The 18,585-nt window shown below is 34.2% G+C and overlaps 1 protein-coding gene across 2 annotated transcripts in view; it reads left to right on the top strand.

The window, feature by feature from the left end:
* The window catches only part of spir (spire type actin nucleation factor), a 220,097-nt gene that overhangs the window by 57,181 nt on the left and 144,331 nt on the right, over positions 1 to 18,585 (top strand). For both annotated transcript variants that reach the window (XM_068765506.1, XM_068765505.1), the window contains exon 2: positions 864 to 901. In XM_068765506.1, the coding sequence (XP_068621607.1) occupies positions 864 to 901 (38 nt within the window). The remainder of the gene's footprint in view (positions 1 to 863; positions 902 to 18,585) is intronic.

The raw sequence follows: 18,585 nt of genomic DNA, 5'->3' as shown, positions 1-18,585 counted from the left end.
CAATAGAGATATACCGTTACTATTCCCAGCACCGTTAGAGGTTATACAAATTTAATTATTTCAATAACTCGTAATCACTTTTGTTTCAGTTGGTTTGGAGTTAATCTTGTACTTCAGATAAAGTTAATTTATTACTAAAACTTTGTATTCTATTAACAATTTATTACTGTCTTAATTTTGTTTGTAAAATTAGTTCAAATTTTATTAGTAAGTACATAATTTTATACACAATATTTGACCCAAAAGCTTTAAAATTTTATTTAATTACTCATTGCCTTATAAAACATTTATGTAGTTATTATAGATGTTCACTACTGGACATAGGCTTTCCCATAGATTTTCAATATACCCGGTTGAAAGCATCCTGTATCCAGCGTCTTTACACGACCTTATTAAGGTCATCTGTCTATTTTGTACCACTTCATACTTTAAGGCTCCAGCGGCCATCTGTTCCAATGCCTTTGATACAGGTCAATTCTGGCCATGGGCACGAGGTGCTGCGTATTATTGCTCTTCCGGCTTTGTCTTAGTACACCAGGAGTCACTATAAATATTCCAAATAAGAAAATTGAAATTATTACGTGTAATAAATTGTGTACTTTTAAATAGGACCACAGTATTTTTTCAATTTTTTTTGGTATCCTTTTTTTTCTGTGGAATTTAATGGGTTTTAAAGCTAATGTGGTTTATATTAAATTATCTTGAGAATACTTTAATAGACTGTTGTCCAATGCGTAGTCAAATTTCGAAAAACGATTTCCGAATAGATAATTTTTATTTAATATTTGTCGTGTTTACTTGACGTGATTAGTATTTTTACAATCTGTGCGACGTTTCTAATTTATTACCCCGTCTTGTTACAGATGACAGTAGCAGAGAGGAAGTCACGTCGGAGCAGCAGGTACGTGCGTTTTTGTCGTATAGTAATTACGTTAAATTACTTTATTAGGGAGCAAAAACATCGCGCGGCAATGTGTGGCCGCGACAAAAACTCCGGCGGGCATACTTTGATGTGCGCAAAAACCCTTGCCGTCTGATGTCACACAAAAAAAGTTAATCAAATATTCGTGATGAAAGTTTCCGAGCTTCGATCGATACTCGATATGTACATTGATACATTTGTGAAATGTAATTAATTAGATATTTATATTCTTCTTTATTCTATAGAGCTTCAGACAGAATAATGCTGAACGAATTAATGAGAGTATTTGCACGGGAAAATACAACCTCACTTTATTTATCCTAGACTACTAACTGAAGGCACTATTTTATTATTTATTTATACAGTTGACTATTTTTACATTTATTTGTGATTGTGTCCTTCTTTTAGGCGCAAATTTGTATAAATAATTTTGGCTTATTAGCTAAAAAAAATTGTTTATTCAAATATAAAAAATAAAATATATAACATACGATGTAAGGCATGTTGTAAGCATGTATATGTCTGTAACTTATGTATCTGTGACTATTCGATGAATATACTTTTACTTCATTGTCATTTACATATAAAAATAAAATTGTATAAACACAGGAAAGAAAGAAATCAAATGAAATAGGCAAAGTATAAACAAACTGCGGTTTAATCGCAAACGGCTATTTCTTCTAGATCATTAGTTGGGCATATATACTAAGGAAAATTAGTAATCTGCCGTCAAAAGACGGGCGGTCATCAAGCGAAAAATATAGATGAGGTCGAAAATCCTATGTACATATATAATAAAATATAGATTACATACGTTGCACATATTATGATATAACAACATAATTTTATAATACATAAAGTACTCAGAATATTTAAAAAAATATTATAAACATAGTATTAAAAGGTATGTTATTCCATCCAAGAATTGTAAACTGATGTTAATATGTGGGTTTAAATGTTATCGAGACTCGTTCAGAAAGCTAATTATTTTCATAGATTCTTGTAAAATTATATTTGTAAAGAACAATTTTAGAGTGTCTCGCTGGTTCTTCTCAGCAGAACTGCCTTCCGCGCCGGCGGTTACTTCCTGTAGTGCTGACAATATCGACAAAAATGTTTATATTATACAATACAATATAACATAAAAATGTTGACGATTCGAAACTGCTTGTAACAGCCTATTCGAGTAAAGAATGTTTTGATTTCATTTCATTTGATTATTCCACGATCAAGATTATTTAAGCTACTATATGATAATTTAAGAGGGGTAGGTATTGAAAAAAATTATTTTGATTTGTCAATATTGTTTAAAAAACTGTAAACAGGTTTTTCTTAACGTAAATATAATTAGAATTTCAACTTTAATTGAGCACTGGATATCGAAGACGTACATATTCTTTGAACGATACTATACTCGTGTATACAGTAAAATTTCGTTATATATATAGAATTAGTTAACAGTTTTGCTATTATGCCACTATAAAATATGACAGAGATAACACAGCTCTGCCACCATTAATTCTGATTTATGATCGACCTTGGCGCCTCAGTTGCGGCCCATCTCCGCTCTTAAGGGCAAGTATATCATGTTTGCCGTGCAGTTATAATTGGAGTGTACCTGTTGTAGATTAGATACGGCGCCGCTATATCGCAACGAGCCCTGCGTATCACTGACCCAATTGTGCGGTTATCTGATGACGGTGTGTGGACATAGACGAAGTGTTCGCCTAGTTTAGATGACTGCACCAGTTGTTTTATAATTTATACTAAATTTCCTGTCACAGTTCGATCTTATATTTACATAAAGTTAGGGTTAGAGAGAAATAATTCCCCTAAAACTAGGGAGACTACTTCGGGTATAGTTATACATCGCATTCGCAACGGACGTTCTCTCCGTATAATATAACATAGGTATCTTTAGGTAAAATTGCATCTTGGAATCCAATCTCTGATCAAGAATCGGAACGAGAATGATAACATTTGATGATAGATGCTATAAAAAGTTTTGAAACACAAAATCAAAATCCAAAAAATTTATTGCCATGATTTAACTATGAGTTAAAAAAACAAACCAATTTAAAAGAAATTGAGAATGTGTTCGTTACTAAAAGATAAACAGGATTTTTGGTAAGCCTTCATATCGGAACCGACATGTTGCGCTTACACCACCTTGTCTTCTTTCTGTCGTAGAGCATGAGTAACTATGATTCTCTTTAAGTCTACGTGTGTCAGACGACGTAGGTGATCAGCGCAAGTCTCTTTCCGACAAAGAAAGAAATTACTAAAGAAGGAACAATTTCGGTTTAAATTTATATTACTTTAGATAAATAATCGATTCGGTTAAGATCGAATACGTCTCGTTGAAAACACGACGAAACATCAGAATTTAATACACGACAATAACGACGTTTAAATTATGCGTAGGGTAACATGAAATCACTTTATTTATTACTTTGCCATTATGTATGTGGTTTATCTCCGGTACTGTTAGTCGGCTGATGGGGAACCGATGGCGCAGTCGCGCAGTTCATTAGCAGTGATGTAAGTGGGATCGAGTGCGGTGCGTTGTGATCTCTCGTTAGAGGGCGCTGCGGCCTTCGTAGCGTCTTTGACAGGCTGAACGCACCGCTGTCCAAACGGTACCTTCACTGCCTGAGTTATTACCGACGTTCTGAAGTAAGTCGCTGTCAACGGTACACGGTTCAGGGTGTTGTATCAACGCACATTTTTAATTTTAAATTTCGATTCCATAATTTTATTTTGGTTCACTCGTTCATTTGCGACGTTTATGTTTCTCGGGTAAAGAATTATTTCAATTTCGGAAATATTGTTTGTAAATTTTCATATATTAATATATATCAAAAATACGCAAATATTTAACAACAAAATACAGTACTGGTATCGACTTGATGACAGTTGACGATTCGGTTTTTTTTTTTGGTCTTTAAAAGTTAGTTTAGTTAGAGTTCGTTGAAACTATGAAGTATCTAGTAAAAGATAATATGTCTGGCAAATACAGCATAGATAAAGGAATCCAGTTTTTTGATAAAGTTCTGATCATAAATAGTTTTCCTACATCCAGTCAATTAGTATTATGAACATGGACCTATCTTTACTGATGTTGCTGTATAGTACTCGATTATATTTTTTTTATTAATTCTAGTTTGAATGGCTATAGCGTTTTGTTCACAATACGCAAACAGTTGGGGCTGAAATTGCCGCTATTTGATCTGGTTCTTTCTTCTCCCAGCTGCGAGTCACTACAGCGTTTTATTATTATAAACAATTTTTCTTATGGGTTAATTACATCTAAAATTTTATACATAAACAATATAATTACAAACTTTTACTCAATTATACATTCATTCCTACATTATTTTATTTGAAGTATTTGCCCAGGCGCTACAAAACCGTTAAATGACTCGAGGTTCCTTGTTTTTTGTACATTTAGAGCGAGGGTGTAAAAACCGTGGATGCGTTTTTACTTGTTTTTATAAACACTCACGAGGTTTTCTTTGGACAGTTTAAACTATAAGTGTACTTCTATAAAATATAATAAATAACAAAAGCATATAAAAAGTTTATAGGATATAAGCGCCAAACACTCGTTAATATTTTGACTTAGTCGTGTAATATTTTGACTTTGATATTTCGCTGTTCGATTTTTGAATTATTCGAGTTCGCGTTGAACTGGTCTTCCGTATAACTTGTCATTATTATTCAAAACATATCTCCCAAAGATCCGTCGCAAATGAGTGGGCAGGACATTAAGCTTTTATGGCTTTTGACTCGAGCGGTGACAAATTTGTTGTGGCTGGTGGGAAGTACTTTTGGCGCGACGGCGGCGCTTTGCCCGTAGCGCTATCTGAATTGCTTAAACACGAGCGTATTGTGTAATCGCTACAAATAACTGACATTTATTATAATCAACATTTCCTTATACCTTCAGATTAAAGCTACACAAATTTATATACGATACGTACATTAGTCTGTCGGGTGAGTTTTATGATGTTTCCAGAGATCCTATCGTACCAAATTCTAAATAGCTACCATCAAACGACCCTGCGGAAGATCTTTACTACTAGCATATTGCAATTGAAGCCTTTTTGTAGTACGTTTGCAGTTTTAAGTGATTTGTTTTTCACTTCACATATACATATAATAAATATTATTTCTTCTTCCTTTTCCTTTGAAAGTTAAATTGAAATGATGAATTTAGAGTTATAATAATAATTCTGATTTATTCACGGTAATTGGTTTATCATGGCAACAATATTTTCTTTTATCGATTATAGTCAAAGTGACCTCTCTCACGTTTCATGGTGGTAGATTCTTGCTTAGAAGAAACTTGTAGATTGTTAACTTGAAGACTTCTAAGTTATAGTTGGCTGGTAACAACTAGACCGGAAGGTTGTTCCACTCCTTGGCTGTTCCCACTATAATAGTTGTAGCGAAACGCTTAGTGCTGGTGGTAGGGATTTCAATCGTGTACGGATATCATGATGCGTGCGTCTTGTTGTTCGATGGAAGACTGAAAAAAAAAATGTTGGGTTATTTTACGCCTCACCACAGTACTAATCATGCATAATTTGTTCTTTATAGCAAATAGTAAAAAGGCATTGCGCCAATAATTAATTTTAGCAAATATAGCATATGACAGGGAATGCAATTTTAAATATCATTTCTACATGTAAGAAGTTTTGTTATGGAAAATAGTTAAGGGAAATCGGTGTGACTGTTTACAATTGTATTTAATTAAAGTATATCGTTTATACAAAGCCTGTGACACAGTGGCAGTATGTGATATATTTTACAGCGGTTAGTGTATTTATTGTCGGTAGTCCAGCGATAATGGGATTGCCACTACTGACAAACATGTTTTCAGCGCATGGGCCGCAGCTTCCTCTGCGTACCATAATGCCAGACTGCGATCGTCAATCCACCTGCCAAGCGCCTGCCAGGGGATTATGGTAAATTACCCCATCGTCAATCCACCTGCCAAGTGCCTGCCAGGGGATTATGGTAAATTACCCCATAAACATCTTTAGGGGAAGCATATGTCTTGCACTGGCCAAACTACACACGACTAGTGAAGTCAAATGATGTTCTTTGTATTTTATAATCCAAGAACGTCATTTTTTTATTGAATGTTTTCAATACGACTTGATGACACATTCCAGTTTGCTTCAAACGAAAGAAAAATATAAAATTTTTATGCACTTCAGCTATTGGAAGCCGGTTGCAATTCGCGAACAAATTGAACCCTGTCCGCAAAAGATGTAAAATAGGCGTGAGAGTGCTGGTATCGAGGTTCAGTCACACCGTTTGCGGTGAATGAAATGAAACCCGGCCGTATTGGAGACGCATTCCTCGTTAACACTTACCTTGATTGTCGGATACTTTGTGATTCGTCAGCGTTCCACTTGGAGCAGGAATTCAAGGAAGCCGAGCCACAGTACTTGTTCGGTCGCTTTTTGCGCGGGCCCGTGGGGAAAGTGAACCGATAGGCGCGATGCCGCGCTCGTTAAGATATAAAAAAAAAATCTTCTAAAAGTGACCAGGAAGCGTGCTGTGTTAATTACGATTTTAGTGATGCTGTGTTTTATTTTGTTTAATTATGACAATCAACAGGACAATCGATACGTAACGAATGTGTTTTTATTTGAGTTAAATATTAATCATCTTAAAATAAATTATGCTTTTCTATCTAAGTGAGTTGAAGTGTTAGTGAACAGGTAGCTGTTGGAACTTTAAAGTTCTGGACCCACACCCATAAAGACAAATGACCTAGTTAAAGTTTTCGGAACACGTCGGACGCAATCTGCTTTCATTCAAACTTATTGGAAAATGGGGTAGGCCTATGTCCACCAGTGGACGTTGTAAAGTTGAAAGGTTGATGATTCTATATTGGTGTTTAAAGTTTGTACGAGAATTTCTTCATCTTCTTTTTTTTTAAGCCTATAGACAATCATGGGAAAGTATAGACCTTCCTGAAAAATCGCCACGATTACCGGTTTTGTTCTGTCCGCATCCAGCGATTTTCCGCGAACCTGTCTCCGGTCCATCAATACCTCAACGTCTATCGGCTCTATACGAGAATTTTTGATTTACAAATCCAAGTTGCACACCATTCCTATGTGTTTTTGATATATTTAGCGATAAAACGTCCGATCAAGGAACATAAACAATTTTTTTTTATTTTTAATTACAAAAACTTTGAGCGGTGTGTATATTTAATTTAAATATTATAAAGTTACGATTCATAACTCTTCTTATTTAGAGACCTTTAGTTTTTAAAAAAGTTTTATAAAAATTTATTTATAAATATGTGTATTTTAATATGGATATGCCATAATTAATAAAAATGTGATTTTAAAGTTGTTATAAAAATTCTAATTTTGAAATTATTTATGATGCATGTTTTTTTACTCTCATTATTTTCCACTTTTGATCATATATTATAATCACCGGTGTATGTCAGAAGAGAACGTAATAAACTCGGTTAGGTTATTTTTATGATCACTTTAATGAATGTCAATAATAGAGTAATTAGATAGATTAGTTGCAATGTCATAGTAGGATCCTGTGGAATATCTTGAGATTCTTGGGAGGAGCTTTCTAGTCAGAGAACGGAGAGGCGTAATGCTGTCAAAAAGAGGATTAATAATTTTGAGTGCGCTCGCATGGAACATTTTGAAGCCAAACTCCAGCTTCTGAAAACTCGACCCAAGCCCTTCTATAATTACACATATAATGATAGCGGGCAGTTGCACTGCGCTATCTGTGACCGAATCTTGAAAATTAAATTCTGATTTGCGAGTCACATTTGCGCTTACGAACGTCGAACTTATTATTATTAACATTGTGTCGCCGTCGACATATACGTCTGGGAGGACATCATAGTAGAATTTGTTTTTACATTTATTGCTTCTTAATTCATAGGCTTTTAGACACGCGGGTGTTTATTACACAAGCTTACACATTTATAAACAAAGTACTCACTTATTTTAAATAGCGTGGAGGGTGATAAATAGTCAGAATATTTGTACGGATGCAATTTGACGGATTTCAGTAAATATAGTTACATATTGAAAATAAGATGTGTTCGCTAATTCAGATCGATTATTACCACCATAAAAAATATATAAGCTAACGGATGTTATGCATTAGACACAGGTCGTATCCCCTTTTTGTCCACCGTATTCAATAACATTAAACAAGGTCTAATATGTTCTTTGGCGAGTTTCACTTCATTACTGCCTTGCGCTGCCGTCCAACCGTTATTATTCATGTGCCTTTTACTGTAGAAGTTATCGTACGCAGAGTATTAACAGCTTCATCGATAACACTAGGCTTCGCATTAAAGCTATGTACATAATGAACATTAAAGTTTGCTTTAAATCAGGACCGTATAAATTGAAAAAGCCAGTGCCGTTTCTTGATCATTACTTTTCCGTCACTGTTAGCGTTGGAGAGAATATATGTGTTATTAATACGTAATAAGATTGTTAATTATATTCTTTTGTGTGCAATTTTGTATTTTTGTTTTACAATACTTTCCCGTGTGATGGCTCTGAACTGTAATAAAACATGTTTGAATTGTTATAACACAAAAAAAATAATAAAACAATGCTTATAAAGTGATGAAAATTAATAGCTCTTGCTACTGTATAAATAGATTTACGCATATGATCACAAAAAAAAACATCAGTCTGAGTTTGTTGTGGGCTTGTATCAGATTTGAATGCGTTTGGAACACACGTGGCTTTCTTTTAATTAAAAAGAAGAATTGATTCTAGTTCCCAATTGGAACATTGGGTTCTTTTGAGATTCTTCTCATAGCGTACCCATTTTTAATTATAATATTGTTTACTGTAGACACTAGAAAATATATACATAGTTGCATATAAAGTAAAATAGGTGTTCTTATCACAAGAGGTAATTTTTTCCAGACAACCATAGTAATCAAACAGCAGAGGAATAAATAACGAGCAGTAAACGTGTACATATATACAAAACAGACATATATACAAACATATATATGTATATAGCATGTATACTTATAATAAAACCTGTGTAATACATAATTATAATAACAATAATTTATAATAATAATAAACTGACTTGACATAATTGATCACTCTAAATAATCTTAAGTGGATATGAAAATTATTGCACATTAATTGTGAATTATGTAATGCCATCAGTCCCTGCAAACTATATAGGAAAACATAGTGTCATAAAATATAACCATCAACCAAAGTGCATTCATTGCTGCCGAAGTGTTACGCTTCTAGGAGAGAAGAATGTGTCCTAGCAGATGGAGTCAGGGTCTTGTTATGTTCTCACTGCTTGTACTATGTTCGAACCTTTTATTTTAAACGAGTTCCAATTCCTTTTGACGCGAAAAGGAGATTAAATCAATTATGTGATTATATTGAACATGCGTAAGATTAACATTTTAAAAATAGCTAATTTCGTTTTAGCGATACGAATTAGTGGGACAGTCCTGTACAGAACAAAGTTTATGGTCACGGGATTTATTAAATGATTAAATGCGATGTTGGTCGGGGGAATCATTAGCGTGTACCTCCGGGCCGAGTTACGGGTTAATCGAATGGGAAATTGTTTTATAATGCATAATCATCTGCGCATCGATGTTTTGTTTGCAGGCGCTACTAAAACCAACGATGTTTTAGGTACATAATATTTTTCCCCAAATACAAATTGATTGACCATTGCCTCTAATTCATACTGAAATCAAACATAGCCATAAAAAGACAGTTAAATTTAGCAAATTTTTTCTCGTAAGTCGATGATTCTAAATTTTATAATACATAAATAAATTACTTGTCGAAAGATTCTCGAGTGGCATCTACAAACCGGTAGATGCGTAAATGGTTGCATCCCAACTAGGAAAACCGTCCACATAGTCAAGCTTGCGGAAAGTCGCTGGGTACGGGCAGCACAAGACTGGTCATCGAGGCGATCTTTGAGGGTGGTCGATGCCTTGCGGTAACCGTCTATCAGCTGGCGTAATTAGGTATATATTTATTATGGCAGTATCAGCTGTACCGCGCCATAGGTATGCGCGGCGAGGTGGGGGCGGAGTAAAGCTTGAGCGCCAACGCCGCTAACTTTGATGGCGGACTAACGGAACGGATCGAATGAAAACCCTCGCTTTTTATGATAGTTTACTTTTTGCCATTTACTTAAATCATTATTATTATAATTAGTTAAATTAATTATTAATATTTAGTTAAATCAATAAAAACATCATTTTAATTTCCTAGATCAAAGTACAGTATTTATTTTGAAATTAAATGCTTGTATACAAACAAATCAAGTTTTGTGTGTTTAGTATGAAAAAGCTTTTAATTTATTGTTATATGTAGGCGTGCAAAAAGATTGGAACTCATTCATTTTGTGGTTGAACATTTTTATCGTGTGAAGAGCCAATAAAAGATCCAACAGCGCCGATAGGTTTCTACCTTTGACACGGTGTTCGAGCAGGTTAGGTAATGTTAGTACCAATTGTATCCGCTACACAGACTGTTTCCGGTGTTTAATCGTTTCCGTCGCAGCGATGTGATGTCGGCTTCCGACTACATCCATTGCCGCTTGATATTTGCTAAACTTTGCTACGATAGTATCGACCCATCGATGTATGTATGAAAGTTATTGATAACGATTATAGATCGTTACGCGTCCATGAGGTTCGATTATTCTATAAAATTTTATGAAAGGAAGTGAAACCGCCATGGCAACCGTAGTTTATTAAATTAACTATAACGTAGTTACGTAATTTAATAGAACAATGGGTTTTGGTATTTGATTTAAAAAAAATATAATTCGTTTTTTTTAAATGATATATACAAGCAGTTTGCTCTAATTAAACACCCCCCTAAAACATCAATGACAATTAAATATGCATAAAGTATATTACATTGTGATTTATATTATTACAGTATATGTAAAATATATACAGTCTACTATTTTTTCTCTCGTGCAATTCACACGTTTCACCTACCTACATTAATTGATGTATGCACCGTCCAAATGGTTGTTTGGTACTTTGTATGGTACCCTTGTGGGGGCCCTTCACCTTGGTCACTCCATGAAACCTTCACCGAATCGATCGAAGAGCTCGGCAGCCTCCAAATTCGGTAAAATAGTAACAAATAGCGGCCCGAGCCGAGGCTCCTCCGCAAGCCCTCGTGCTATGCTACCTTAAAAGAAGCCTTAGGCTAAGCGCACTTCACGCCCTACAACTCCACACCCGCGGTATCTGCAAATGCCACCTGGGCAGAAGTAAGTCCAGTAAAAAAATTATTTAAGTAAAATAATAAAATGTAAAGCAGACGTTATCATAACCACACCTCTGTTCTGCCGTGATTGATAAAATTTTCCGCTGTGTTCTACATTAGGTTATGTATATTTAAATTTGGCCGAAGTTAACATATAATTTATATTATTCAGTTATTAATAATTTTGTCACCGGGTTGTAAAATCAATTGATCTATAAAATTTCATTGTTTGGTATACGAATACTTATGTTTTCATGGCGGTATAAATAAAGACGCATCGGCGGCACAGTTTCATAAATCGCTCGAGCGTTCTGGTCTCCGAAGATATTACTACGCTGTAAGTCGAATACAAGAAGAACCATGCTTTATTCGAGAAAGAGTAACCTTAATAATATTATTAAAGTTAGTGACATTAAAGTTTTTAAAAATACGTTAAAAACATCTAACATTATAGTGATACTACTATACTAATAGTAAGTGCTAATATTAAGTGCCACTGCACTTAATATTTATATAATACTTCAATAGGCAAAAAAAATCTTTGGTATTTCTTCTGTAGACTTTGTGCAGTTACAAAAGTATAAAATAATGTATGCCGGTATACTTACTACGTATTTAAAGTTTTACCTGTGGCAAGCCTTTAATTTTTGGACAGTTTAGCCTTCATGCCTCCCACGAGCAGTGCCGACCTCGATGATGTTTTAATAGCTACGAGGTGTCCACTTGCGTAAAAACTTTGTGCAAGTAATAATGATATCATCATGATATCATATCATGTATTTGGGAGAAAAGGATTCAGTTGTGGTTCACATTCAAACTTTCTTAAGTCAAGATTACGTATTTACTGGCTAGATTAATGTATCTATTATCCCTGGGCCTCAATAGCAAGTTCACAGTCGCTTAATGAGCCACGTGCTATGTTAGAGATATCTCTTCGGAGATGATTCGTAGATAAACTAAAGTAACTGACAAAGCTCAGTAAATTGGCAAATTGAAGAGGCAATGAGTAGGGTACTTAGCGTGCAGAATAGTTGGCCGCAGGTGCTTTAAGGATATGGAGTGGAGACCACAGAACTGCAAGCGCAGCGTAAAACGTCCACTCATTAGATGGATGACTTTGGTCGTCGGAAGAAGCTGGATACCAGTCGCTTCAAACCGATTCTATTAAAAATCTAAAGGAAAGGCCTGTGTTCTGTGGTTAACGTCTTACAGATTAATAGAAAGAGAGACGACGTGTGTAAGGACGTGAATAAAAGAAAGAGAATGTAAGAAATTGTATTTTGAAAGAGAATAGAGTGAGTATTGTGAAGGACAAGTGAAAAGAATGTCAATGTAAAGAATGATGAAAAACTATTTGTAAAATACTTCCCTGTTCCAACAACATAGGGGGAATGAGACGCCCAGGTTACAAATGTCGAACTCTTTAGATCGAGGTAGCAATTCTAGTGATAAAGCATATTCATTACTGTTTTCGTTTGAGAGCATTGCAGCTTAAACTGGGCTCCAGGGGAGTTCATGCAGACATGATGTTGAGCAGAATATTACTTGATATAACTATACAACGTTTGGTCACTCACTTTGAGGCGAAAGCATTTATCGCGTCCATGAAATATTCTATTTACACTCAAAATCTTGAGTTGAAAAGTACATATTAGATAATCAATTAAATCGATAAAATAACAACTTTAATTAAAAAAGTTTTCGGAAAGACTTGTCAAAATTTATAAGAATAGGAGGACTCCTAATTTTGAAAACTTTATTATAAATCGACATTAGCCAACATTGTTTATTTTATATTTTTAAAGGCTCCGTTTCAAACGGTTATTAACTTGTTCATTGTTTTTTTTTAACATTCTCTTTACTTCACTCACAATTATTTCTATGCTTCCTTTTATCTTTCACAATATTTCACTTTCTTCTTGTACGCATCCTTTTCCATGCATCTTGTTCCTTCTGTCATCATTCTTAGATCACAGATAGTATTAAAGTATCTCAGTTTATGGCTCAGTTTTGGTTTTATTTACAATTCAAATTTTTAACTCACACCTAATAACGTTTATATATATATATATATATATATATATATATATATATATATGTATTATTATAGTAAACTTGTTACATATATATTTAATTCGATAACAAAACGAATAGAACTTCTGCTCAGTAGTAATTGACAGGCCACTCTAATAACTGTTGTTATAAACGCCAATAAATTTATTTCGTGTTCGGCGGTGCATCGATAGTTTTTCGTGTCTCGCTTTTTGTTGTTTCAATTCCGGCCGGCGCGTAATGTGTTTGTGGATGTTTTCACGGTTGGTTTAATGCGTTTAATTCGATAAATGTGTACAAACGCTGTGAGGTTTTTGTGAGGTCGTAAAAAGCAAGCGTCCGTCGACGCAGCTCGTCTCGGCTTATGAACTGCGGCGCCGATTTTATTTATATAAGCTTCGCATGGTTTCCGCATTCGCCTGAATCTAGTACGCGGGTTTATTGGACATAAAATAAGTCGTATTAGTGCGCGGGTCATTCTGGTTTTCAATCGATGGCCTGTAACTCGTCGCAAGCATTACGCAATTCCTTTTCTTTACGTAAAACTAGCTGTCCTGATAGGCTTCGTAATGTCAAAATTTAATGGTCTGTCGCATTCCAAGAGAAAAAAAAAACTGGTTTGACGTTACAAGTAGAAGCACACTTATTGTTTTAATATCTTATAATAAACAAGGATTGCTTACAAAATTTAGTTTCCTATTCCGTACACTACAAACACGTCTTTTTTGTTTTGATTGTCGTTTTTTTTTAATTTAATATACAATCTTTTATTTTAGAGTTGTGTCCATGTTTTGATTGTCCTCAAAACTTATTTAATGGTTTTTTATTTTTTTTATAATCTTTAATTTTAGGTTAGGGTTATCTGTGTTTAGACATGTCAACCTCATTGTGACAATCATGAATTTTCGCCATAACAGCATTCAAAAATCGATATGGAGGCAAGACGAACATCTGCAAAATCGTTTTCCCGCTTCGGACTTAAGTTTTAACTATAGATGACGCGACGCCGACGGTTTTATTTAACGGTTAGGGACAGTTATTTTAATCAACTATATGGTATAGGTAAAGAAAGGTGTTAATTGTATTTTCCTTGCAATTTATGCAAATTTTAATTTTTTTTTGTAATTTATCAGTTTTTACATATGTTACTATTTTATTAATTAAGGATTTTACTTCTACCCGAAAATCTGTACTGCAATCTTCGTACTAGGGTGTAAAGATTGTGTTCCAGTTTAGCTGTAGTGCCAGCGGAAACTGTTGAAAGTGACTTAGTTGATTGTTAATATTATATAAAGGTAATTTACATACTGCGATACGAAAGCGCATCAAAGTTATAGTTTACTTCGAGGTAAACGCCCTGACCTGCTTGATTATGATATATTAGTAAAAAAATTATATCTGACAAAGTTTGTGCAACGTACACTCTTCAAATATAATACCTAAGGTGGCTTAGTTTATTAGCTGTACTGTTAGATTGTAGTTATTACGTTTGTGCCCAATAATTAGTACGTACCGCATAGCTTGCGGGCGCATTTGAACTTGCCAATAATCAAGGTCCCCTACAATTTGTTCTCGAATTTTACGAATTCTTTTGTCTTAAATTAACTATTGTAATGACTTCATAATTTTCCTTTATCTTAAAATTATAGATACATCAACTGGCTACGAAGGCATTTAGCTCCAGAGTGCAGATTACGGAACGGCAAGCACAGCGCAAGACGTCTATTTCGCGATGCAAAAGATTGACAGACGATCGTGTAAAGGCCGTCCAAAAAAGACGCTAGATGCAGGCCGCTTCAAAGTAGTCATATTGGAAATCTAAGGAATAGGCCCATCTATTCGGTTAAAATGATGATAATGCTAACATTTTTAACCAATATGTTAATATGTAATAAAATCTCGTTAAGAAATGGAAAATATTTTTAAATATTTTTTATGTTATTATCAGGCGAGCAGTTAAAATTATTTATAAGTGTTTGTATGCTGGTAAACTATTTCTATTTAATCCTTTTCTAAACCGGTTAGGTATCTGTCGAGTCCGTTCTTGGATATATTGGTGTACAACATCACTACTAAAGCAGTAATCAAATATTTTTCGTTAGTACGCCTTGAGCACAACTCGGAGGCTTTCAGAGAGAAAAATGTTTTTATATTAAAATATCATGAAATTATCAATAGCGATAAAATTGTCTTCTGTCTCTCTGTACGCATTTTCTCAATCTTATCGCTTATCAGATTCAAACTAAACATGATAAACAGCTGATCAAAGTGAAATAGAATAAAGCGCCGTTATAAGATGATACCGAGGCTAATAGATACCGAGTGTAAGTAGTAATCATTGTATGCAGTTAAGTTACCCGAGTTCATTATACGCTGTGGGGAAAAACGGGCGAATCAACCTCGAAACTATAGTGGACGGATGTATCATTTGGCCAATGGTAGGGGCACGTAATGCGAGTATTCGCGGTGCTCATTGCGGTCTAGTCTCATTTGGAATTCATGATTTATGAAGCGGAGCAACTCTTGGCGGCCGATCTGATTCCAAGTTTTATTCATTAATTCATGTTATTGTAAGAGAAAAAACCGAATCAACACCCCTACCACGGATGAAAGTGACTTTTTCAATATTCTCCATAAGGTTTCGAACATCAAATAGAAAAACATTTTGCCTATAAATATATTTGGTACATCGTAGAATTGTAAATTCGGCAACGAACAACAATTTAAAAAATATTATTAATTATGATTAGGCTTTCTTTTTACTATAATAATTAAACATCTTAATAAAATATTAAATTTCTTTAGTTGCATTCAGCTGGAATGGATTCCTTCTTTGTTACGGTATTTATCGTAAACTCGCGCGGCAATTTTAAAAATAAAATGACCCTGCATTGTTATAGATGGCGCGTCGGGCGAAAGAATATATAGCTTACTTCATATATTTTATAGGGTTTCTTGCTGAGCAACGGTTAGTTTCCCTTTTTCATAATTCATAATTTCCATATTAACAATTTTAATTTTATAAAATTTATACTTACAAATGTTTCAATGTGCTGTTTATGTCTATTCCAAATTAGTACTACGTAAGCAATTAATCTGCAATAAGAAGATAAACATTTATAACACCGGACCATTTTACATATAAAGTACACGTTAGTCCAGAAGCCTTATTGTTTATGGTGATTGCGATAATGACATTTTAATCGAAGGTAGGCTGTGCAGCTGCGTTATTAACCCTATTCAAATTACCTAGCATCCACTAACGGTAGAAATGCTAGTCAGTTGCCGTCATAAGTTCTCAAAGAATGGTCCCACGATGTTCGCTCCAAATGGTGGCCCATTGTGTGGTCCGAATCTTGTGGGACAGTTCTTGACCTTGTTCCAGATTTACAGTTAAATAAATCTCGTGTGGATACATGTTGAATCTTTTGGGAACTTTACCTACCCGGCATTAAAAAGCACTTATCTCGACAATTAAAAATTGTGTCCATATTCAAAAATTTATGTTGGGTTTTATTTATGTTGTTATTGGGAAATGGTTGATAAAATGTTAATAAAAAACATAGTTTTTTATATAATAATTACTTGTCACACAGGTGTTAAAAGTTTATTTTATTTGAAACACATATTTTTTAAGGTTTATTAAATCTGGTATTTCTGTTTCCAGAGAAATTATTTACTTATATTTGTTGTTAAAATAATTTATACTTATGAAAAAACTATGACTTGGAAAATATACAGGTTATGGTGCAGAAAGTATTTGGTGTAATTATTACAATCTTTACTTTTCTATTTTTATTTTTACGGAAAATCCCTGATGTTTATGAATAGTGGTGACAATAAAAATATTAATCTGATATATATATTGTAAATAATCTGTTGTATGTCATAATTATCAATTTCGATCGTTCGCGTAATTAGTGTTTGTAAGAATAGACCAATGTTCCCGCCATTCATTGACATAAGTCAGTCTTACGGCACAGAGTATACAAGCGCGGCTAGGGCGCGCGCGCACGGTCAAGGCTAGCCGCTCGCTTTTTATTGGCGCGCAAAAGTTCACCGCTCTCAGTGATTTAATGCCTACATGTGGCATCGAATCAAAATCGATGTCTACTTTTGTATCGAATAGCCAGCCGTGTTTATATCTTTTTTCATGGTAATGTTAATAAAATTATAATTCGATTTTTGATATTTTTTTAATATTTCACTGTAATCGGTTCCAACCACACTTCAGTTTCTGTTAATTTATATTATAAATTAACTTTGAATTGACTTATTAAGCAAGCCACGAAGGACCTGTTGTTTGATTGATGATGTTATCGACAGCCAGCTGTAATTTACATCGGGACATACTTGTATATTAAATAACATATTTTAGTGTTATTTATTCCTACGTACTTAATTTAAAATCATTTAGATATTATTCATGAATATGTTATAAACATAATAATGTTACTACTTAATTTCGTTATTAATCAAGGAAGATACGACGGGAAATTTATTTTATTTGTACATTAAAACCGGTTCTTTTAAAGAAAATATATAAAAGAAAACTTTAAGAGCAGTGACAGACGTTCGAGCTTATAATGATCGGGATTTTCAAGTCGGAATTGAAAGAACTCGTACTTATAGTGACTGACGAACATAAAGTGGTCGAGTTACAAGAATGCGTGCTTTTTCGAACGTTAATCAGCCAGTTAAAGTCTAAAGAAACTGAACTTTTTTATATTATTTAATTCGATGTGAAATAATTTACTAGAAAGTACCGAAAGATAAGACAATGCGATAATAGATTTGTTATGATTGCACAGTATTTGCATCTTAATTTAGAATGAATTCCCATGGCAGTTCGTACAGTGAGGCGGTATTTCAACGGCCGTAAAGACACGGACGCAAGTGGTAGATGCCGACTTGGAGATTGCGTTTTAAATTACGAGTTCCCTGTTATGGTAACAATTTCCCGTTTTGTGCGCAGATAAGCACATTGTATTTGCATTTATAGAGAGTAATTCATTTGTTGACACCGCTCCGGGACAGGCGTTAGACGATATGCGTGAGCGCATGCTACGCTTTGGTGTTATACCCTTTTGAAATCAGTCTAGGTTAATTCTGCCAGTTAAATATGGTCCCTGAATAAATATGTACATATACAATAGGAACGGTGATGTCAATATATATTAATTTATAAATATCATTATCATTTTAGCCATAAGCATTACCTCTTCATCTGGACATAGATGGTTGGAAGAGTCCTGTATACATCGTTTTACGATGACATTCAACGTCACGCTTGCTGTTTAGTGA

Source organism: Battus philenor, unplaced genomic scaffold (genome assembly GCF_028537555.1).
Source record: "Battus philenor isolate CCGP_79_NKW_IND1 unplaced genomic scaffold, ilBatPhil1.0.hap1 SCAF_2, whole genome shotgun sequence".
Classification (NCBI taxonomy): domain Eukaryota; kingdom Metazoa; phylum Arthropoda; class Insecta; order Lepidoptera; family Papilionidae; genus Battus; species Battus philenor.
The sequence above is the reverse complement of the archived record's forward strand: the minus strand, read 5'-3'. Positions and strand labels throughout refer to the sequence as shown.